The sequence below is a fragment of the Pelobates fuscus genome, chromosome 5 (assembly GCF_036172605.1).
Source record: "Pelobates fuscus isolate aPelFus1 chromosome 5, aPelFus1.pri, whole genome shotgun sequence".
Classification (NCBI taxonomy): Eukaryota; Metazoa; Chordata; class Amphibia; order Anura; family Pelobatidae; genus Pelobates; species Pelobates fuscus.
The window spans coordinates 83,811,679-83,836,987 of record NC_086321.1 but is presented as its reverse complement, the minus strand read 5'-3'; the positions used below and the strand labels follow the sequence as shown (position 1 = coordinate 83,836,987).

The window sequence follows — 25,309 nt, the reverse complement described above, 5'->3', positions numbered from 1 at the left end:
CCTCAAGTTTTAACCCTACTGCTGAAAACATAGCAGTTTCAGAGAAACTGCTATGTTTCACTGAGGGTTAATCTAGCCTCTATTTGCTGTCTCACTGACAGCCGCTAGAGGCGCTTCCACGATGTACACTATGAAAATCACAGTAAGAAGATGCTGGACGTCCATAGGAAAGCATTGAGTAATGCTTTCCTATGGGCGGTTTTAATGCGTGTGCGGCTCTTGGGATGGGGGAGAGTTCCCCAGCACAGAGGGAGCCCGGTGCTGGCGAAAGGTAAGTGACTGAAGGGGTTTTAACCCCTTCAGCCCAGCAGGAGGAGAGCCCTGAGGGTGGGGGGAACCTAATGACCCTAAGTGCCAGGAAAACAAGTTTGTTTTCCTGGCACTATACTGCTCCTTTAATGTGGCACTGTCACCATCTGGGAACTTTGCTAAATTTGCTAATTTCCCCAACACTCTCATCGATGCTGGTTGCCGTGGTGGGCAGGTAAATGTGTGAATACTTACCTGAACATTCCCCTCGCAGGTGCTGCCATCTTTCTTGCGCTGTTTTTCTTCAACTCCTGGCGCTTCAGCGCCAGAGGCTGACATCACTGCTGTAGTCTCGCGCATGTGCGAGAGTACAGCATTGAGGTCTATGGAGGATCCAATTGGACCCTCCATAGACACAAACAATTCCTTGCAGCCGCCACTGGGTATGACTGTCAAGATTGTCTCTTAGACTCCTCCTTGAGTAAAAGAAAGTCAGTAGTCTACTTTGTCTCTGTATATCTCTTGCCTGGGTTGGAATTTCAGTGAAACATTTTTTTTATAGGGGTAGGGGATGAAAGTGCCGCTTTACGCTTGTCACTTTAGCATGTATAATTCTGAATAGTTAGTTACATGAAAGATTATTCATTAAATTGTGTACTATTAAAATGGATTCCTCCAAAAGGCCATGCATTCAGTGTTTAAAGGACACTTTATACAGGAACATGTGTAGCTCTGTACATTTAAGAAAGGTTTTGCAGTGTCAGTGATACCTTGCTTTGGTTTAGCTGAATATTTAGAATTTGCTTTCATAAAATAAAGGATTATATGTACATTTTCTAAACTACATCCTCAACTTTTTCTTCTTTCCATTTCTGTGATTAATAGTCAACATTTATTTTTAACCTTGATTTCTTCTACCAAACTGCATTACCTTCACTTACCTGCCCTGGCCTTGCCACTCCTTCACAAAGTGCCTCCTGCACTGGGATTGACATATCCTGTTTAATTAAACTGAATAAATTATAGCAACTTCGCCATGAAAAGCATTGTGTGCAGCATCAAACTCCAACAGTCTACTCTGCATTGATCCATTTCAGATTCTTTTAAATCTGTTCAGCAGTTTTATTCATTAAAAGTGAATGCACTATTTTAATTATCTTGGAGTTTGTGATCTTTCTTCTACACATGCCACAACATAGCACAATAAACCACTATTAATTGGACATTTCCTTGTTCTTGTACTACAGAATTTGGGACTTGGTGATATTGACAAATATGTACTTTTGAGTTCTGAAAAAGAAAATTAAATGCAGCAATGTCCCGACTGATGTGTTTTCCTGGAACTGAGTGCCTCCATCTTGGCTCCTTGTCAATTTCTGAAGCTTTGCTATCAGTCCACATAGAGAGAGGGAGAAATGCAATTCATCATTTTGTTTCTCATCCTACAGAGCAATGGGTGCCCTGACCATGGATTAAACTGGATTTTAATATGAATTGCTTTTTATCTCTCAAATGTTTTTTGAGTTTTTCAAATATAAATAAATATATTTATACATATAATGTAATAACATACACATTGATAATAGATGAGTTTAACAACAATTAAATTGCTATTTATCTAATGTAAATTTAAAGGAAATTGTAGCATCTCATGGAAAAGAAAAGTTAAGGAAACCTTTTTATAGATGTTTTTCAGTATTCTATCAAACTCGTGTTGAAAAAAAAGTTGAAAGGTGCACTCAAAAGGTCTTAATCCAAATGATTTTTATTATTAATAAATGATTTAATCCAAAGTATTTTGTCTCAATCGACGTTTCGACCGCTTAGGGCAGGGGTTCTCAACCCAGTCCTCACGGACTCCCAAACTGTACAGGATTTAGGGATTACCCTGCTGTGTCTAATGTGTATTGTTTTTTTTTTTTTAAAGACACAACAGGGTAATCCCTAAATCCTGGACTGGTAGGGAGTCCTGAGGACTGGGTTGAGAACCCCTGCCTTAAAGGGACTCTCCAGTGCCAGGAAAACAATCAGTTTTCCTGGCACTGCAGGTCCCCTCTCCTCCCACCTCCAATCCCCGGTTGCTGAAGGGGTGAAAATCCCTTCAGTCACTTACCAAAGGCAGAGACGATGTCCCTCATCGCTGCTTCTTCCTCAGCCGCTGCTCGTCCCCTTCATCACGTCAGCCAGCGGGGGAGACTGATCACGCCCGCCGGCTGGGGAGACCTAATGCGCATGCAAGAAGAGAAGAATAATAATTTGTGGCCAGGAAAAGACAAGAAGGGAGATGAGGATCAGGAACACAGTTCCTGAAGTTAAAGGGAAGTCTAAAAAACAGGTTTAGATTTTACTGTATTCTTTTTGTGCTTTCATGGGCATACATTACAGATCTTGTAATTTTATTAAACTGTGTGCTATTGAGTATAGATTTGACTTGATTTGTCTGTGTATATGTGTGTTTGCCATTGTACCATGTTTTGGCAGGCAGCAATAATGAGCAGGAGGAGGGCTGAAAGGGGGAGAAGGAAGAAAGTTTGAGAGCTGTAAAAATAAAAGGAGTAATAGAAAAGTGCAAATAAAGAGATGCAAGCTTGAAAGGTAAGAGAGGAGACGGAGGACAGTTTGAGAGCTGTAAAAGAAAAGTGATAAAGAAGAGGGGGAAGCTGATAGTGAAGAAACTTAATCAGTAGGAGGGCTTAAGACGTGCCCCCATTCAACAAGTGCAGCATGCCTCATTAAATAATATGAGGATTGATGATAATTTGATGAAGATTTCAATATGGTATGTATGCCTTTAAAATTCCTACAACATACGTGTATTTGCTATGCTTTCATTTTGTATTTGTACTTAATAATTTAGGTTTTCAATGATAAAATGTGTTGTTTAGGAACAGAACCCATGTGTATTACATTGTGTCTATAGGAAATTAGTTCTCACTTCATGAACTCTCACTTTATGAACAAGGCTTCGGAACCAATTAGTGTGTGTATATGTGTGTGTATATTTACACACACACAATATCCAACTACATAGGAGTAGGTACAATTAAAGGGACACTCTAAGCCTCTAAGCACCAGAAGTACTACAGCTTATTGTAACGGGCTTAAGCGACAGTTCGTGTCATTTCTGAATTGTAAACCCTACCTTTTATGAAAAAATGCAATGTTTACATTTGTCACTAATGACACTTATAGTGGCTGTCACTCAGACAACCACTAGAGGAACTTCATTTTGCAGTCCTGCAATTTTTGCAGGACAGTTGTTTGGTGTCTTTGCGATCTAAATGAGTGCAAAGACACTATAGAGATGCATTCAGCTAACGCAGCTATATGAGGAGATACTCATTGCCGGTACATAGCAAATGTTATGCAAGCACAATAGTCCCCCTGATGCGTCCTTATGGGGAAGCATTGGATTGGCTGAGATAATCGTCACTGATGCTCCAAGCCAGGGAAGGAGTGGCAACTTCGGCATGACAGCAGCCACTAAGGTAAGTAAAATGGATTGATTTGACTATTTCCATAAATGTAAATCACTATAACATTAGGAATTTCTATCAATAGGTTTTTGATTTTGAGATTAAGTTGATATATGATAAGTAGTAAGGAACAAGTTGATTTCCACCAACAAAATAAAATATCTAGTTCTTGCAACGTCGTGTGCCAGTGTAACTTAAAGGTGATCCTTGAATAGATAGGGACTGCACAAAGAAAAAATATTCAGACCAGTAGCATCACTTTAGGTGCTGCCATCAACATGTGTTTCCACATCTGTTCATAAGACTTGAGCGGATGGATGCTTTCTAACATATATATATATATATACAAAATAAAATGCATATGGTTCTCAAATCTGATAATGATATGGACTTTTATTGTCCATCTGTCCTCTTTGTGTTCCATAGCACTAGATATTAATTGACTTGTTAGTTTCTTATGGTTTCCGTAACCTTGACGACATTCCATTTGGTGAATTTACTGAGGCAGTTTTTATTCTGAGTTGCATTTTCATCGCAATCATATGTGGAAACATGTGACCACTCAGGAAACCAGTTTGGTTCAGGCGGGACATCACCTAGAGGACGTATTTTGTAAATAACATTTATTAAATGCCCGGACCCTTTCCTCTCTTTAGCTTAACTTAAACTGAAACTCCACTGCTCAAAAACATCAATATTGAGCAGCATGCATGAAGTGAAGTGATTTTTTTCTTTCTTTTTTTTTTCTTGATTGATTTCGGGGGGGGAGGGGAGAGAAGGAGGTAATACCTTAAAAACAGCTTGCAAAAGCAGCCGATCTCTTGTATGCAGCCGGACCAAGTACTCTACTTTGTCCCCAGCCCAAACTTCTGTGGCTGTCCAATCACAAACCTCCCAACTCAGCTCAATGAGAATTCTTTGCAAGCCACATATTCTGGGCAATTGGCTTCCTGTTGAATTTAGCTCAGATGGGCTAAACTACCAGGACATAACAGGACCGGTTGTGTGGTTGACAGCCTGGGTATATAACAAGGTTCATTTAAAAAAAGAGGCAATTTTTATTGTAATCTGCACTTTTTGTAAAATGATAACTGTAGACACACTCTTCACACGTAACGTTAATGTGCTTTGAGGGTCTTTTTTTAATATATTTTTTTCATAAATTATGCTGCTGGTTAGTACACAGCAGTCCCTTTCATAACAATGGAAATGTGCTAACATTACTAAACTTAAAATAGTTTTATCATAGCCTGGACCAATCATGATCATGCAATGGGTAAACATTGAGAAAGTGGTCTTGTGTTAAACATTTGGTTTGTTAAAGAATATATAGACTGTTTAGGAATATTTCATGGACATACCAAGTTTTTTCCCATTTATAATTGATTATGGTTTCTGTTATGTAGAAAATAATTTTCAGGTGGATGTTTCACATGAAAAGATTTGTGGGGAGATCAATCACGAAAGAATTAACTTTCGTAATGTACCTTCAGTCACATGGTTTTTCTTTGTTATTCGTACCGTGCTCTTTACTAAAGCAGGAATTGTAAAGTTGGCTGAAACAGTGTGTTCTACTATCTGAGAGAAATAAGTCTGAATGTGCACAGTGTTCCTTCCTGGTAAATATTAGTGGACAGCGTTATGTTTAAGTGTCTTTCAATTAGAAACACATCATTGTTGTGCACATCATCAGCACCTGTGGTTTATTTTGCTGATTGTTACTTTTGCCTTCTCTAACTGGTGCATTTAACCCTTTGTGTGCTAGAGATATGCAAATACCTAGTATTGCAAATTCAGAGAGCGCTACTGCAGAATTACGTGCGTTGTGCTAATTACACCAAGTCTATAAAGCATCAATACTAAAGCTATTGACAGACTACATTTCCAATAAATTAATGTACAGACCAGAAATGGTTGAGGCCACAGTGAACACCATTACATGATTAGAGTGCAAGCTTATTTTACAATGTTAAGCATATGGTTGTTTTGAGTCTTGCCTTCAGGCCTCAAAAGTTCTACTTGCACACTAGCAATTGGTGAGTGGAAATTCAGCCTTGGTAAGTGTACATTTATTCCCCACTGCCTATGAGGATCTTCAGTGGTGTTTGACAGCAGCAGCTTATTATAACAGTGGTAGCCCTGCTCTGCTTGCCTCATCTACTCCTTCATACCAGACCGTTGCCATATGTAGCATACCTGCAATGCTGAGCATCACTTGTGATGCCCATATCGGATAGGGCCACCTATAGAAGGCGGCAGACCCACCCACTAAAGGGGCTTATTTAGCATGGCTCCAGCCTACTGGACATTGCAGAGAGTACAACTGAAGAGCTCTCTGCAGGGTCTTGGTGCCCATGCACAGCATGAGTGCATCTAATGATGCACGCTCGCTGTGCTTCCCATGGACAGTCCCTGGATTAGGACACAAGGGAATGAAATGGGGACTGTTGGGGGCCCCTGTCTTAGGAATACATCATGCATGGCTTCTAGACAGGCTAACGAGTTTATAGGGAAGGAGATCAAAAGTAAAGTCCTCTTAGATGTCAGGATTTCACAGTGTGTTTCAAATGAATAGCCAAACTGGAAAAACTCTCCAAGTTAGCTATGCATCTAGTTTGGCTGCTATGTCATTAAATATAGAAATAACCGGACCCACTGAGAACTCCTGCTACTTTAGTAAATAAACCTGAGTGGAATAATTACTGTAGTGGACCACTGACTGTTCAATGATTAACTTTTAAATCATGCTCTAGAGTGGTATCACCTCTTCATGGAGAAGTACCCCTGTACCCTGATAATTCATTGTCTTTTCTTCATTTATATTTTTTGTGAAGGAGCTGCCAACATCAGGAAATACTGGAGTCGATATTACCAGGGATCACAAGGGGTCATTTTTGTTCTCGACAGTGCTTCATCTGAAGAGGACCTAGAAACTGCCAGAAATGAACTGCATTCTGCTCTACAACATCCACAATTATGCACTTTGCCGTTTTTAGTACTGGCCAATCATCAAGACAAGCCTGCGGCTCGTTCATTACAAGAGGTAGGCTTCCTATTTTCTTTATTTCCTTTGTTTTCTGAAGAGCACAGTGCATGGTCATCTCCAGTCGCTGCTGTTGAAGTTTTAAAATGGTGGGTGCCAACCTCTCTCTGGAAACCCCACTTCTCTACATCCTGATATGTTACACTGCCTAGACCAGGAGTAGGCAACCTTCGGCACTGCAGATGTTTTGGACTACATCTCCCATAATGCTTTTACAGACACAATGCATCAAGGGAGATGTAGTCCACAACATCTGGGGTGCCGAGGGGTGCTGAATGTTGCCTATCCCTGGCCTAGACTAATGAGTTACACTACTCATGCTCTGATACAATACATTATGCTAAAATATTAAATTATCACAATTGTCACAACAGAAAATTCCAATTTAAAAAATACCATGAGCATACTTGATCAGTCAATAATAGATCTGAGACTTTTTGACAGCATCTTTCAACAGACACACAGTGCTGGGATTAGGGGACAAACTGTGCTAACATTGCGGGACACATTTCCTGAAGCACACAGTGATGCTATTGGATTATGCGTCATCAACAGACACATATGGTGCTGGTATTGAAACAGAAGTTAGAAACTTTGTATCTTTCTATATAACCTAGTGGTTCTTGTTGACTGTTGATAAAATATATTTTCCTTTTTATTCACTGTTGCATGTTCACTTCTGAGAAACTCCATAATAAATTAAATTAATGTACTTTGTACAAGTTTCATAACTGCATTACACTTGTGGAATAATAAAGAATGAGCAGAGAAAAATCTTTACAGTGCAGGTATTGAAAGTACAACCACTTTGGTCTGATCTGTACAGAACGAGCAGGAAAAAAAAACAAAAAAACACCACACCATGTAGAAATTGAACTTACAAGCACTCGCTTGGCTCTCTACTTCTAGGCTACTTTCCGAAGAGTTACTTTGAATAAGATGGTAACATTTTGGTACTAGTAGGCAGATCCAATTCAGATATTTATTTAAGAAATAACATATTGACTGAGCATGTTTTGAGGTGCTGTCAGACTGGACAGATTTCACTAACGACCCAACTTCTACACATTCCATCTTGCTCTCTACAGCTATCCAGGCAACTATAGCTCATTGTCAGTGTGTCACTTTGTTTTGCAGTCGAAGACTGCACTGCAGTACTGCATGGTGCAGGTTTACCATCTATAATGGACATTTGTACGTTCATTCTTTCCCAAATGGAAACAGCAGTATTTCACTCTATTACCACTGACAATAGATTGGTTTTATTATGACAACAATTATCTGGAAAGGCTCTGCCATATGTTCCATTATGGACGAGCCACCACTGGTCATCGCTAAAACTGCAACACTGTGTGTGTAAATGTAATCTCCTTGCCTAGTGAATTACTTAGAAACATTGTATTGCTCCTTGTGCCAGGTAAATGACAGAGTACAGAGTATAATGTTGGTAAAAGGTTAATATATGTCATTGGGGATGAGTATTTCAGCTTCACGGTATTTTGAATGATGTTTACTGGTAGGTGCAACCATAAACAAAATACACAAATTAGAGTAAATGTCAACTCCTTTTGCTACATATTTTGGAAAATTGTGAAAATGCTGGAAAATTATTGTACAAATTGTGTTTGAAGATTTTTGGATTTCTTGTCAATTGCAAACTTGTGATTCCCTAGGCATACAAAGACTGCTTCTTTAATCACACAAAGTACAGCGGAATAGTAGGAATACCTACAGTGCTCACACCGAGCTTGTCGCAGACCTATCCATTTTTTGTTGTGCCAAACAATAGACTTAAAAGCAGCAGCAACACTGATAAATCCCTCCCAATGCTTCTATCTCTCGTCCTCATTAAAGGAATCCTATAGCGTTGGGAATACAAATCTGTACACTACAGTGCCCTAGTCACCATTTGGGTGACCAGGCGCTTGCTGCCAGGGTTAAAAAGATCCTTTTTCGTACTTTTTCACCATCGCAGCGATGGTCTCTTCAGGGAATCTCTGCCTCTTTGACTGAAGTCATTGAGATCGATGATCTCAGCCATGCCAATACTTTCCCATAGGAAAACTTTGGGAGGCTAGTGAGCATGCATTGCAAACTGCTGCGCCAATTGGATGGTTTGTCTAAAACCATCTGATTAAAATTGTGGAAGCTCCTCTAGTTGTTGTCCAATATGGACAGCAATGTTTTCCAATGCTGGGTTAAAACAGGATGGTGGGGGTTAAAACCAATATTTGCCCTGGCTTTGCCTTGTCTGAACTGTATTATAATTTTATTTTTATAAATCTCTAGTTTAAGTTTAGAAGAACACAGAGAATATAATGAAAACCAAGTTAACACTAGTTTTAGGTGACTTCCAAATTTTAGTGTCAGAAATTTCATAGAAAGCACTCCTAGAGGTATGTAGTGCCTTGTATGTGTACTATAACTTTTAAAATGAAATGTGAAAAAATGGTTTTACCCTAGTAATAAATCGCTTTTTATATTTATATTAAAAACTAACAGCCCTGCTTTGAAATAGGGATACAGTTTGCAGTTCGAACTCCCTTTTCTCTATTTTATCATATGCTAAAATGTAAACGATATGCAACAAAATTGGCTAATAATATATGTATTACTCCATTTATTTTTTTTATAGGACATATGTTCATATACATCCCCTGTATGTAAACTTATAAGGGTTTTTTATTTAAATTTTTTTTGGTCCTTTCTATTACATCCACTGACATTTAAATGTTATTAATGACTTGAAGATTTACTATTTGTTTTTGTAAGAAATCTATGCTTCCGACGTTGCAGTGTTTCAGCTTGTCCAGTGTCTGTAAGTGCATTTCTGTCGTCTTTTCACTTAAGCGAGGCCTGTTCTATTAGTTCGATAATAATGCGTCGGAAAGTCAGCTGACAGAAGAAAAAGAAAAGTTTGCATGTGTGGTTCTCTAGCAGGAAACGTGGAGAGCCCAGTGGTAAACCTTTCACTGAGTGATGAGGAGAAGTTGAATTAAGAATGAACGACTTTGCTTCCTGTCCTTCATCTGTTTGACATTATTCAGACGTTGATGTTCCTAATTGCATTTTAGAGACTTTCTCCTTTTGTGAAGCTACAATATAGCGAAAATAATAGAAACACATTTGATCCTTTGAATAATATAGGCTATAAATTATGCTTGTTCTGTTTTAGTTTTTTTTTTTTTTTAAATGTTTAGTGTTTGTGACTTGAATAAATATTATCATGCATAAAACGCTCTTGAAGAGGGTTGTGTCCCATAAGGAATAAAACCACAGTGATGGCCAATGGGAGGAGATTTATAAAACCATATGAGATTTTTTTGCACTTAATCACAGAACGTGTGCAAGACTAATTAGTTTTGCATTAGTCCATTTTTCCACTGTGTTAAGTAAGTGATGGTTAATTTTGGTGATGTAGATCAGAAACCTCTTTCAAACATTTACCATGAGTATTAGCCAGTCTTAAAGGAATAGTCCATGCATCTTAATAACTTCAGTGCATTTGTAGTAGTTATGGTGCCAGGAATGCCCACCCACACTTTAAGTTGTCAAACCGTCATGACTTTTTACCTAGGTCCCGCCGGGCACCGATGCCCATTTCCACTACTGCCGACAAAGAGCTCGAAGGTCCTAAGCAGGAGAGCGTTTGCTTTCCCGAACGAAGCCCTGCCTGACAGGACTAGCTCATTAGCAGAGTACATCAAGGTGATCACTCTCTGCAAACAACATAAGGCCTGCACAGCAGGGTTTATCTCAAAGAGCTTCCGGAAGAAATAAAGACCTAGAGACCACTTACAATGAGGGGGTGCCAGAGCACTTCTGGCACCATAACCACTATGACGCTCTATAGTGATTATGGTGCTTGGACCTGTCTGACTCTTTGGAGGTACTTGGATGTTTCTATCCTCCTTGCCTCTTCCTCATGGTTGCCATGCGTTTGTGGTACCCCCAGGTACTTTGTAGATGTTCTCTACATCTTCTATTTGGTCTTCTGGAACTTGAAATCCTTCTGTCCTGATCATCTTCCCTCTTTTTGCTATCATCCGCCCGCACTTCTCTAGCCCGAACAACATTCTGATGTCCTTGCTGTATATCCTAGTTAGGTGGATCAGTGAGTCCATGTCCCGCTCATTCTTGGCATACAGCTTGATGTCATCCATGTCGAGTAGGTGGCTGATGGTAGCTCCACTCTTGAACCTGTATCTGTATCCACTCTTCTTGGTGATTTGGCTAAGGGGGTTGAGGCCTATGCAGAACAGTATTGGGGACGGCACATCATCTTGGTATATGCCACTTTTAATGTTCACTTGAGTTTTTGTCCTGGAATTTGCTTCTAGAGTTGTTTTTCACTTGCCCTTGATGAAGACTCTTATTGTCTTGCTGACCTTTTAGAGAGCCACGCATTACAGTATCCATGTGTGTGGCATTGTGTCATAGGCTTTCTTGTAGTCAATCCGGGCTTTGCACAGATTGGTCTGCTTGGTCTTAGAATCCCTTGTGACTGGGGCGTGGCTAGCTGCCGAGCAAGATGGAAGCATAATCCACCGCTCCGGCTTGAGCCATTCCGGTGTACAGAGCACAGAACGAAACACCAAATTCGAGATGTCTCAGTATAAAAACAAGAACGACGCCTCCAAAGCAAAAAGAAAAAAAAATTGCGCAAAAAGCGGTACCTGACCAAGCGGACCAACAGGCTTCAGAGAAAGATGGCGACAGCATGGAAGGGACAGACAACCTGCAACAAGGAGAACTGTCTGAACAGCAAAGGAAACTTACCATGAGCTACCTCACAAAAGCTCTTGAGGACCTTTCCCGGAAACTGATCTCCTCGTGGCCATGGAATCACTTAACAAAGATGTGAAAGAACTAGGCCAACGCACGTCACACACTAAAAACAAAATGGAGGAATTTACCTCCGCGCACAACGACCTAGCAAGCCACGTGGAAGAGCTTGAGGCTAGGCTAAAACGCACAGAAACGAAGCTTGCCGACCTGGAAGACCGGGCAAGGGGCAATAACATTTGTTTTAGAGGAGTGCCCGAAACTATCCCTCTGACAGAACTTCCAACCTACATCAGGGGCCCTCTGCATGCATACATACCTGAAATTCCCACCTACATGCTCCTAGTGGACCGCATGCACCGGGTCCCACGACCCAGACACCTGCCAGAAACAGCAGCTCGGGACATCTTACCAAGAGCACACTACTACCATATCAAAGAACATATTCTCAGAGCAAGTAAGAAGAAAGCAAAACCACCAGAAGAGTACCCAAATGTGAAGCTTTTCACAGACCTCTCGACTGCTACACTCCGCAGGCGAAGGGACTTTGCACCAATAGCGGAGCTCCTGAGATCCAACGGCATTCGATACCGATGGGGGTTTCCAGTCAAGATGCTGATTAATAAAGAATCCCTTGTGACTTGTGACCAGTAGTTGGTGTTTTGACAGTCTGGTTTTGTTTCCTATCCCCTTCTGAGTATTGCTCATATATTGACTCATATACTCTTGGATCTTGGAGGCTACTATGCCTGACATGAGTTTCCATGTTGTCGGGAGGCAGGTTATTGGTCGGTAGTTGGGTGGTGGTGTTCCATTGTGAGGTTCCTTCATGATCAGTAGTGTTCTGCCTTGTGTTAGCCAGTCAGGGTGGACAATGCTAGCATGCTGTCTGGTGGTAGCTTTCCAGTGATATTCGGTAGTCTTGTCCGCTGGTCAATGACTGCTAGTTTTTCTAGGATCATTTCCCTTCTATCTGTTATGCCATCTTGGGGTATGGATTCAGGTTGGCAATTCTCTGGTGCAGGTAAGAATGAGGGTATGGTAATCTCTTCCTCCTCATGGTGCATGATTGATTTCTTCTGTAGTTCGTTTAATTCCAGTTGTTACACTAGATTTCTCTTGAAGATGTTCAAACGTTGTGTAACCAGCTGTTTCGGTGTTAGGGTAGATGATGGTTCATCCTTAGCTCCCACATAAGTTTCATGTAGCCGCTCTCGTTGGGTCTGCTGTTGTAGTAACATTCAAGCAGGTCTAGGTTCTCGCTCCGTGTCCAGGAATGATTTGTTCCAGTAGCCCACTTGTCGTCAGATTACCCTGGTTCCCTAGCATCTGACACTATATTTTAAATATAGGTTTCATTCTCATTCATTGTCTTTGGTGACACCACTACTACTTGTATATTGTCATATTTAAACCATTGACCTCATAGTAATTGAATGTGAAATGTTGACCAACAAGGAATAACCATATTCTAAAATAAGAGTTTAAATCATGCACTTATAGTATAAGCTATATTAAGCTAAAATATATTGAATTCTATTCATACACAAAAATCTACTTTTCCCTTGCAACATTAGCTGTCACCCAATAAATCCTTACCATAAATCAAAGCAGTCTTTCATGCGCTGTAAACTGCGTTTTGGCAGTATTATGTGGCCCTATAATTTTATCATGCGGTACATAGGGTAGCATACATTCCTATTGTATGAGTAGTTAGACAACTCCCTTTAGTGTCTTAAAGTTATTGTATTCTTGAACTGAAAAGTTATTGCATTTGAAGCTTAAAATTTTGTTGAGTATTATCAGTCATAACATTGTTATTAAATAAGTTTATATTGCACATTAGTAGTGTTTCATAAGGAACACCAATTCATAATCGGTCAGATATGGGCAGAAAGCATGAACTCATGTTGCACTCTTTTCTGCTTTGCATTTTCCAAATACCATTTTTTTTTTTTACCACCCACAAGATCTACAAGCATTAGGGGTGCATTTGATTCAATGATGAGGAAAAGCATGAAATGGCCTAATTTCTACAAAGAGTTTTTTTTTAATTGCTTGAATTAACGCTAATTATTTTGCCTTTTGTGTTTAAAGGGGTAGTAAAACCCCTTAGAAATGTTTTGACAAAACTACAGACCACATTCTCTACAGCCAACTTAATAATGCAGAATTGACATGTCTGCATTGTCAATATCAACGCTATCTCACATCGACAGCAGTAACAGGCCGAGAGCCCAAGAAAAAAGGGACAGGATTATATTCTGGCCCTTTAGCCCCTCATATTTTACTTAGGTCAATGATATGGGTACTAAAGGTCTGTTTGGGGATAAATAAGATCATACGAAGTACAGTTTTAATGATTAGACACCTGTCATAAATGGTATGGAGATTGTCTCACTATATTTTGTGGTCATATTGTGTTATGCCAATCACTAACTCACAATTAAATTGCGCTGTTTAAAGAAAAATATATATAGGAAACCTTTTTACACATTCTTTATTATTCATGTTTTTATATATTTGATATAAATGCTAATGGAATTTTTCTCACTCTGTAAATCGCACAAGTTGCAATTTATGAATGTACATACATTTGGAAACATTTTTCATCTGGCTAACTTATTGTTGTGATTATTATGAGTAATGAGTTGTTCATTGCACTGCATGGTCTCCTGGGCTAATAAATGTTGTACTATTTGCCCATATCAACATCGATGCTTTGGCAGTGGCATCGACAATGACTTTTCAAAATATTGAGAACATTTCAGGCATAATCATGAACTGAATCATTGTCTTCCAAACAATGTGGTTTCCTCTTAAATTTTCTGCCCCTTCCTAAGTTTGTTTTGGAACTTATTGCACCACTTTTATAGTTCTCCAAGAAATTAATTCTGCTTGGGAAGATCAGAAAACCTACTGTATGTTGCTCAACTCTACGTTTCCAAATAAACCACAGTAAACTTTCCTGCATGATCAAATGTATTTTTTTTTTTAAATTTATGTTACTAGTATGAAATCCAAAACCATGTTGAGTTCCGATTTAGGTATTGTAGCCAACTAGATATTTATACAGACAAATGTAAAAGATGTCTCTATTGGATACGAAGCTGATGACAGGAGATAGGGAAAATTATTGAGCAAGGTAATATAGCCAACATCATAAATGTGTTTCAACTTAAAATTCACTGCAGATGGTCTAGTGAAAACCTGTGAGTTTATTTCTTTTTCTTTTCCCCTTTTTTCCTTCCCAAATGATGTTTCATAACGGTTTTAGCAGAGTACAGAATATATGATAGAGTCCTAACCTCAACATCTGAGGAAAGGGATTTAGAGGTGATTATTTCTGATGACTTAAAGGTAGACAGACAATGTAATAGAGCAGCAGGAAATGCTAGCAGAATGCTTGGTTGTATAGGGAGAGGTATTAGCAGTAGAAAGAGGGAAGTGCTCATGCCATTGTACAGAACACTGGTGAGACCTCACTTGGAGTATTGTACGCAGTACTGGAAACCGTATCTTCAGAAGGATATTGACAGTTTAGAGAGAGTTCAGAGAAGGGCTACTAAACTGGTTCATGGATTACAGGATAAAACTTACTAGGAAAGGTTAAAGGATCTTAACCTGTATAGCTTGGAGGAAAGACGAGACAGGGGGGATATGATAGAAACATTTAAATACATAAAGGGAATCAACACAGTAAAGGAGGAGACTATATATTTAAAAGAAGAAAAACTATCACAACAAGAGGACATAATCTTAAATTAGAGGGGCAAAGGTTTAAAAATAATATCCGGAAGTATTACTTTACTGAGAGGGTAGTGGATGCATGGAATAGCCTTCCAGCTGAAGTGGTAGAGGTTAACACAGTGAAGGAGTTTAAGCAAGCGTGGGATAGACATAAGGCTATCCTAACTATAACATAAGGCCAGGGACTAATGAAAGTGTTTAGAAAATTGGGCAGATTAGATGGGTCGACTGGTTCTTATCTGCCGTCACAGTCTATGTTTCTATGTTTAAAAGCAAGTATTTTCATACAACCATGTTGCCCTTGTTAGTTTCAAATTTTGTAATACCTGCTTTCAGGGCTGGTGCAAGGAATTTTGGCAACACAGGAAAAGGCTTATTTCTTCACTCCCCAAAATGTGTTTTCGCCTGTATGTCTGTTAACCCCCTTTTGTCCCTTTTTTTTTACCCTTTTTACTCATCCTTTTGCACCTATTTTCCAAATTGTATCCCACTTTTGTTCTTAATCCCCTGTTTGTGTCTTTATCCCCCTTTCGTGGTTTCTTACCCTCCGTTTTGAGCCCAAACCTCTCGTGTGTATGTCTTAGCCTCACCTTTATTTGTCTTTATTGCCCTTTGTGTCCTTTACCTCCGTGTTGTCTCTTACTCCCCCTCCTCCTCCTCTGCATCTTCAACCTCTATTGCAGAGTCACCTCATGGAGGATCTTCTTTATCCTCCATATTGACAGGAAGCTACTAATTGCTCATTCCCATAGCCTCCAGTCACAAGATACAACTTCTTTTTGGACAGGGGGGAGAGGGGGAATAGAAGATTTACTGATTCCTTGAAGCCACACTCCAGAGAGTGGCTGAGAGTTTTGTGCATCCCCCTTCCACCTGTCACATGTACATTGCAGCCCTTAGGTGTATCCCCCTTCCACCTGTTCTTGCCCTTTTTACATTTGCATCCCAGTGATAACTATTTTTAATAAATCAATAGATGCTGAAAGTTGTAGTTTTTGACATATTAGTTTTATATATCTATATTTACCCAAAGATCCATACTTAGTTGAACGATGACCATCTTGCAAAAACAACACTAATTTCAGTTAAGTTTTGTAGGCATTATTAAATCTGTTTTAGATAAATAATTGACTAATGGAGCACTTCAAATCTACTAAATCTGTATTAATTGAGCTACTGTGCCAATCTTTTTTTGGCACAGTAGTTAGATTTATACAGATTTGATAGATTTGAAGTGCTCCACTATTCAATTTTTTTTTTTTTTTTTTTATTATATATTTTAGGTGTATATGTGAAGGGTTCGTATACAGTGTAGTAGAGTAGCGACTGATGGTATCTGAATGTTTTTTATATTTATATAAAAGTCCCTTAAAAAAGTCGTTGCTGTCCTGAGGAAAGTCCCAACCTGGGAATGAAACATTGACGATTTATGGCACTCGTATCTACTTTGTAATGTAAGAAATAAGTTACATTTTAATTTGAGCCTGTGAGTGCGGATCATCTATTGGAATACAGATATATATATATATATTTTAACTGGTTATTTTGGAAGCGCATTAAGATTATAATTCCTTTTTTGAGTACTGTTTACAAACTAAAACAAACAAACTTGATTTAGCTTAGTCATACTCAACCTTTAGTTATACAATTGCATATCCATTGATACACTTCCAGTCTAAAGCTCCACTTTGGTCAGAATCTCGAATTTGTTCTGAGTGCCATGTCCCTGCTGTTTTATCCCTGCAGTTCTGCATGAACAGCATTGTTTACTTTGCAGGGTTATGCCTATATAGGCTTTCAGTAGGACAGCCACTAGAGGTGCTTCCGTAAAATATCAAATTAAAACTCTATTTTAGTCAGATGATTTCAGAGCTGCGTTTTGCGCACTTGCCTCCCAATGCTTTCCTATGGGAGAAACGGGAAGAGCAGCACTGTGACTGAGAAAAGGTAAGTAAAATACTTCTTAAAATGTGTTTACCCCTTGCGTTGCTGACCACTCACTTAAACAGTGACTAGGGCACTATCGCGTTAGGAATAAACATTTGTATTCCTAACGCTATAGTGTACCTTTAGTTATTTTTTGTTAAATATCTACATTTATGTCAATCTGTATGAAGATGTTCAAGATAGAAGTTTCTCCGTTTTAATATATATCTTAAATATTCAAGACAGGCCATAATTTAGGTATATACACTGAGATAGCAAAATGAATTTTTTTGATTTGCTCAAATAATGTTTTCTGTGTGGAAAAACCAATCATGAAAGTACATGACCCTTGTTGACTTGTAGAACATACTTCATTTCCAGCAGGTGTACAGATTCGGCCATTTGGCATAGGTATCTGTCTGGTCCCAAAATTCTCTCTGAAACAGTCTTTGGCTGGGTGACATCAGGACAAAGGGGCATTCAACTTGCCTATAAATGTTCCTTACTCCTTGCTGGCAGGTTTTTTACTCAAACCAGAACATTGCTGGGATCACTCTGCTTCTCTCTGATCTCCTACATATTTCTACTTGAGAATTACTCTGCTGCATAAGTGTGTCCATGACATCATCATCTTCTAGGCCTCAATGAATGGATGCTCACCCATATCCCATTCCCTAGAAAACAAATGACTCCAGCTTTTTATTTATTTCTAATAGCAGTTACAATTCCTTTCTTAATGGATGATATGCTGCCTCTGGCTTTGTTACAAATGGGCTAACACACATTCATAGATTACTAGTAGAAAGGAGTGAGCAGGAGATTCGGATAAATGTTATACTGATTATAATGCTTGTTTTGGAAGAGGGAGGCCAGGGGAGTTGAACTAGGCTGCAAGGATATTCAGACACAAAACATTAATCACCCATGCTAAACAGATACTCCTGTATCAACGGTGTATTCACTAGAGAAATATACAAAGCAAAAAAAAAAAGACATGTTCATAAAAGTAAATTTTCTTGGAACACCTGCTGCATTCCTTAAAAGTACATTTCTCACCCGTTTACAGCAATGATGCATTCTGCAGCGACTCTTTGACTACCGTACTTTTCATTTATGGCATAAAAGTGAAATCCAGACACTCAAATGAGTAAATGTAAGTCCCCGACATCTTCCGCTCATCTACATGATTGCTTGCATTTACAATTTTATTATCAAGCAGCATTCCAGTTTGTGTCGTTCATCGTTCCAGTATTCTTCACTGCAGAAGCTGAAGATCCAGTGTGTTTGCAACAAGGGTTTTTGCTTGTGAGTTTGGTGTTTTGTATTAAAAAATAAATAAAAATCCTTAAGCTAAAAATGTCACTAGCCACTTGCCAGGCTTTAAAAGTGCAACTCCTGGCTGGTACATATCACGCTCACACGGGGTGAATTTCCACTTGTGCTTTTTGCTAGTGGTGAATAGAAATTGTGAGCTGTGCTGTAAGGGTGCACACCTATTAAAAGAAAAAGAGAAAAGGGTGTAATCTTTAAACAGTGCTCTTTGCACGGAATATAGAACACATTCTTAATAGCAAAATTTAATTTACACCAAATGTAAAAGTATAGTAAAGTCTGCGTAGTTGACACCTATGCCAACAAGCACCATAGTAAGATACCTAGTCTCACTGTTCTTGTATTAAAGGGACACTAAAGTCACCAGAACAACTACAGCTTATTGAATTTGTTCTGGTGAGTAGAATCATTACCTTCAGGCTTTTTGCTGTAAACACTGTCTTTTCAGAGAAAGTGCAGTGTTTACATTACAGCCTAGTGATAACTTCACTGGCCACTCCTCAGATAGCTGTTAGAGATCCTTCCTGGGTCATGGCTGCCTAAAATTCATCCAAACATTCAGTGTCTCCACCCTCTGCACGCAGACACCGAACTTTCCTCATAGAGATTCGTTGATTCAATTCATCTCTAGGAGGAGATGCTGATTGGCCAGGGCTGTGCTTGAATTGTGCTGGCTCTGCCCCTGATCTGCCTCCTTGTCCGTCTCAGCCAATCCTATGGAGAAGCATTGTGATTGGATCAGGCCACCATTTCTGATGATGTCAGCAGACAGCTTGTTTTTCTGAGGCAAACCGCATGCAGAGCTACAGCTGCAGGCTTGAATACAAGTAAGATTTTGGAGGCATGAGGGGCCCAGAGGGGTGGTTTTAACACTATAGGGTCAGGAAATACATGTTTGTTTTCCTGACCATATAGTGTTCCTTTAATGTGTTTTGCAATATGTGTTTTTGGTGTATGTCTCAGTATTTTTATTTTAATTTTTTACATTACTGTGCTATTCTCACAGTTTATTGGCAAGCATCCATACTTTAGGTATGACTCCTGATTTAAACAAGTATTAATACCCTATGACAAGAGTTTATTTTCTATCTCCCCTATCCAGATAATATTCTTGGATACACTTTAAAATGTTTAGTTTTTTTTCAAACTATTTAAATACCAGAGGAATGTAGTCTTGTGTAATAATTCCTTTATTTGTGCAAAGATGATACAGTCAACAGTCCTACTGACTTCTTTCAAGACTTGAAGGCAAGAAAAGGACAGTAATGTGAGGACTCGGAGTGCCCAGCACTATATATATCAATATATCCAAAACTATCAACATTTACACAATTTAAATATTTTTCATAATATTACATAATTTGAATCATTTTTCCAAAAAATATTAAATTCATTTGAAAGCTAATCCAACAATATTCAATTGGGCCTTAGTTTGAAATGTCTCTCTATGGAGTTAAACAATTCTCTGCATTGTCATTTTTTATTTTATTTATTAAAGTAAAAGCCAAACACGAATTAAAAGTAATTGTATGAAGTGCCTCTAAAAGTTATGAACACCCGGGCAATATGACCCTTTTTTTCCCCTTTTTTCTCTTTAAATAATTTTGTTTGATTATGTGTTCAGGGACAAGCAAGATGTGGGCTGCTCTGTGAATGCAAATATGTTTGGATCCTTCCACTACCACCTGAGTATTTCACCTCCCTGTCCTTCGCAAACTTTGAGAACAGTGGTAAGGTCTTTCACTATACCTTGCAGTCTGAATGACTGCCACTAGAGGTGTTCCTAGGCAGAAATGTCAACACTGCCTATTCTCTGAAAAGGCAATGTTTACATCAAAAACCCTGCAGGGACTGTTCACATCAGAACAACTACAATAAGATGTAGTTGCTCTGGTGACTATAGTGTTCCTTTAAGCAGTGTTCACAGTGAACATGCCTTGCTCTTTTAGATCTTCATTTAAGACCAATACAGAGTACAGCTTCTCTGAAGCTGTACTATTCATTGGTCCTTTCAGAGCATTGGTACATTGTCACTACTTTACTGTTCGTAGACTTCTATAAGAGCACTAATCCTAGACATTATTTGCCTCTTTTACACTCTTTTTCCCTTTACCCTTTGTCCTTTAGTAGATCCCTTCCAAGTCCCCTCATAACTTTGCCTAATCAGCATCTTCGATTAAATCTTTTAAGGGGCCACATCCGGACTACTGGCCTCTGTTTTGACAGCTATGATCTATGGTATAGTAGTCTGATGAAGATTAATTCCTTAACTCTTTATCTTTTTTTGGCTTATATCACTGGGTGACCCTGTGTCAATCGTGCCCCATCCGGTCACTTGTTATAAGGTCTTTGCCTGCCAGGTCAGCCTTTCAGATTACATTATGAGTGACCAGTCTTTTGTTGGATACTGATGAATCAAGGGTCATTAGGCAGGCGTTTTTAAAAGAGAGGAAGTTATACAGGACCCCATATATTGCTTCTAGAAATTGTGACATATGTCACTAGCAGGGTTTCGTATTAAAATAGTATTTATTTTCTTTTGTAGAGTTCTTAAATCATATTTATTAATGGGATATAATCTATTTTTGCACCCATTTAGAATATACTGTGATTACTTGGGATGACCAGTTTCCTTTTTTATTTTTTTATTCTATATTCATTTACCAAAATAATTTTGAGTCACTTCCTGCGTTTTATCCTAAACAGTTTTCTAATAAATGATTATTATTACGGTAAGTGCCTTGGTGACTAACTGAGGATCACAGGAAAGCACTCAGACTGAACGTTTTTTTGCAACTCGGATAGTTGTCTATTCATTTAGAAAGCTAAATTACTTTTTTTTTTTTTCCTTTAGGTCTTGGTAAGGTTAGCTTTGTAGAGCAGTTTAAAAGTCAACTCAGCCGTAGAAAATTGTTGCATTGAAGGTAATGCTGAGGACAGTCTCTGTCCATTATATCTTCTTAAGCTTAGTCTGTGTGGTCTTTTAAGCAACTATTCTAAAGAACAAATGGTGAGGTATTCTTCTCTCATGTCTTTACAATAAATAGTGATATCAAGATAGATGGGAATTCTAAATTATTCCCCTGCTGCATGCACTCAATGGTATGTTGTTCTGCTACTCTGACAATAACCCATTTCTGGCAATAAAACCAATCCATTGTCAAAATAAAAGCAGTTTTTGATAATTCATACACATGCAAAGCACATGCTTATTTGATGTTCAGGATGTTATTGCCCTGTCATTTTTTTATTTTTTTTTTCATTTATTTATTTATTTTCTAAATACTATTTATCTCCCAGGTTTTGTTTGGTCTATGTTTGAATGTAGCGTTAATGAAACAATCATTGTTTGAGGTGTAATACATTTTGTTTATATTTTAATTTAGAACACCAACATATTCCTGCTGAACATAACAGTTCTAACTCAGAGGTATAATATCAAGTTCTAAATGGTAACGTCAGGCAAGGTTCTTTATGACCCTGATTAAATGAGCCTCACCTTTTAGGATTTAATATATATATATATATATATATATATATATATATATATATATATATATATATATATATATATATATATATTTTAATAGTTTTTCTTATCTGCTCTAAAAGGCAAGATGACTATTAAAAGGGCAAAAAGTGCATCTGCCAAACATAAGAAACGTATTATTATTATTATTATTATTATTATTATTATTTTTGGGGGGGGGGGGGGTGGGTTATTTTATTTATTATTTTTTAAATCATTTTTATTTATTTTTTATTTCCTTTTCTCACTTTGTTTTTGATCGCTGATCTAGATGACCCCTCTGTTGAGGGTCCCACCCACTTGTTTGACATTGTGAAGTTTTGAATTAGTCTTCTTTTGGTAACTGTTGGAAGTTCCAGTTGACTAACCTGTAATCAAACAAGCAATAGGACAAGGCTACAGTGTTCAATTTCTTAGTTTTGCGTAAGGATTACTAGACAAGGATAGGTCATTGAAAAATAAGATGTGTGGTTAAAAATACATGCTAGCTCCCATTAGCTTGCCTGATTGCCTTAACAGGTTACCATGGTTCAAAGACTGGTCGGTCATTAAATTTCAAGGTCTAGAATATCCCAGTGTCCTAGTTGAACATTAATTAGAATGTAGTGTTATTTACATCAGGACATGTATAGCACAGAATTACATATATATTGTGAATTAAGGAGCTAAACATACATATATTTCTGCAAAGCAAAATGTACCCTCCTTTGAAACTAAAGTTTCTCTAAATTGATGTGCGTTCATGGCTGAAGCAAACGTTTCAATTTTTTTAGTATATATATTTGTTTTTTTCCCACCCTTGATACATAATGCTTTTAATACTTTTTGAAAAGCATTCTTTTGGCAAGCGGGTATACGTTAAACTATTCTGAATTTAAAAAAAAAATAAAAGTGAAAAGGGGAATAAAAAACATTCCTTTTATAATTTTTCTTATCATTTTTTCTAACTCTGCGCAGCTATGCTGTCGATCAGTATACCAAAGTATCAAGGTTTAATTCAGGTGATAATCTTCTTATGCAGTCAATATATAATTTGTCATATTAATAAATGCAATAATAAATTGCTTTTGGAGATACTTGCTAAATAATTTACATCACTCTCAATGCCACCATCTTGCAGTCTTTGTGGGTTACACTAATGTAACATGCGCCTCCAGCTCCTCCCCTACTCCTTGCCTTATTAGGGATTCCGCCTCAAGTTGGGCACAGGTTCGTGATGATGTCAGCACATGTCCAAGTGATGTCTCTTTTCCCATTTTCATTGGAAGAAATATTGCCTTTGTTATAGCATATGCAAGTGAGTAGGAAATCCACCTGTTACAGGGTCCGTTGTGCATAATCATAATTAGTTTGGTTCTGCTTCTGATCTTTTCCCTATGCCATTTGTCATACATGATTCCTAGAATATTTGGTGGAAAAAAATAATTGAAATCTCACTTCTTCAGAAAAGCCTTTCACTTAAACTAATAGCTTACCCTGATTCCTCTCAATTGTGTTAAAAACAAAAAACAAACAAATAATACACTGTTTTCAGTGAATACTATTCTAGCAACCTACTTTCCCCCCACTTCCTCCTGCATGGAAGCTTATTGAGCAGGGCCCTCAATACTATATTTTCCTCTTTGTGAAAAAAAGTTATATGTGCCCTAGACTGGATAAACACCTTTCCATAGGCACATATAAAAGTGGAGCGCTCAGGTGGTATACTAGATAATTTACTTATATATAGTATGGGAATAGTGTGCAATTTATATGCAAAAAAAGAGAGAAAAAAATAATTTACATAGTATAATACTGCAAGATAACATTTCCAGTTACTCGTAAATAAATGGGTTAAACTCACATAGATTAGAGCCTATATAAGGACAGGCTCAAATCGTACTTGTTTCTGTGTCGTCTGGTGACACTCTACCCTTTGGTCGTACAGGAGGTGGTCCTCATAGTAAGAAGCATAAAAGTAGAACACTTTTTGGTGAAGTATCTTTTCACAGTAGTAAATATAGAATAATGTTCAATTGATTGCTTTTTGAGAGCCCTTTAAACCTGGCTCTAGGGGTTTTCGCTTGGATGTCTGTATAGGGGACACCACCCTTCTTAATAAGCAGCAGGAATGCAGGTAACCCAAGTGAACTAAAAAGTACTTTTATTGATAAACAAAATAATAAAATATCGTAAAATACTAAAAATAATTCTATAAAATACTTAAAATAATATCCATAATCGTTCCTTTTCCGAGACGCGTTTCTCCCAAATCTCTGGGCTTTCTCAATTGGTCTGTTTGATTCCTGCTTGCCTTTGTCTTTTATGTGCCTTTCTCCTCTTCTCATTGGTTCGTTTGAACTTCAATTGTCCAATCCTGTTAGTGGTGTTATCATTCAATTAATTAACTTAAGTGGCAAATGAACGCGGTGCTTACCTCCTTGCCACTTCCGGTTTACTTACGGCCATCTTACTTAAGGGCATCCGGACACATTGCTACTTACTGGAAGTGACGTTGCGGTTATAGACGCGTGTCACATTACTTCCGCATTCTCTCCCACTGCATGCCGGGAAATGTAGTCCACCTTGCTTCCCTTGGTATTATGGATACAGCGCATCTCGCACTGTCCCATTTTCCTTATATAATCTTCACTTCTCCAGTTTTCCTCTTTGTTTTGTTACATACATGCATATATACATTTTAAAGCATATCTATCCTGATTTTTCTTCCCCTGCTATGTTGGCGTTCCTCTTCAAATGCTTGTTTCATCTATTTACAACTATTTCTTTTCATTCTGTGTTTTTTTTTGTTTTTTTGTGTGTGTTTTTTTTAAGTTTTTTTTCTTGACATTACCATACAATTCCTCCGTAGACATCAGGTTATGTCCTCTTTTTCTTTAAACCCTCTTTCCACCAAAATTGACCTCTAATGGTGCAGTTATAGATTGTTTTTAATAAGCATGTCTTTGAATGTTCATTCATTGTTCTTTTTCAAAGATATGGTTCATATGATGATCAATAAAATGGCACCATCTTTAATTTTATTAAAACTACATTAGTGCTTAGGATGGTTGCAAAAAAGCCATAAATACAGATGTATCCTTTCTTTCCCTTGTATAAACAATTTAGAGGAGCAAACTAATCTTTGCCATCAGAAATTGGATGTAATTGTCATGAAACAACCAAATGGCAGAGTGTGGATTCCAAAAAACCAAAGACATCCTTTTGTAGGCTGTTTCA

At 38.1% G+C, this 25,309-nt stretch overlaps 1 protein-coding gene across 2 annotated transcripts in view; it reads left to right on the top strand.

The window, feature by feature from the left end:
* ARL15 (ADP ribosylation factor like GTPase 15) overlaps positions 1–25,309 on the top strand; it is a 352,151-nt gene that overhangs the window by 171,928 nt on the left and 154,914 nt on the right. For both annotated transcript variants that reach the window (XM_063456885.1, XM_063456884.1), the window contains one exon: positions 6,560–6,768. In XM_063456885.1, coding sequence (XP_063312955.1) covers positions 6,560–6,768 — 209 coding nt within the window. The remainder of the gene's footprint in view (positions 1–6,559; positions 6,769–25,309) is intronic.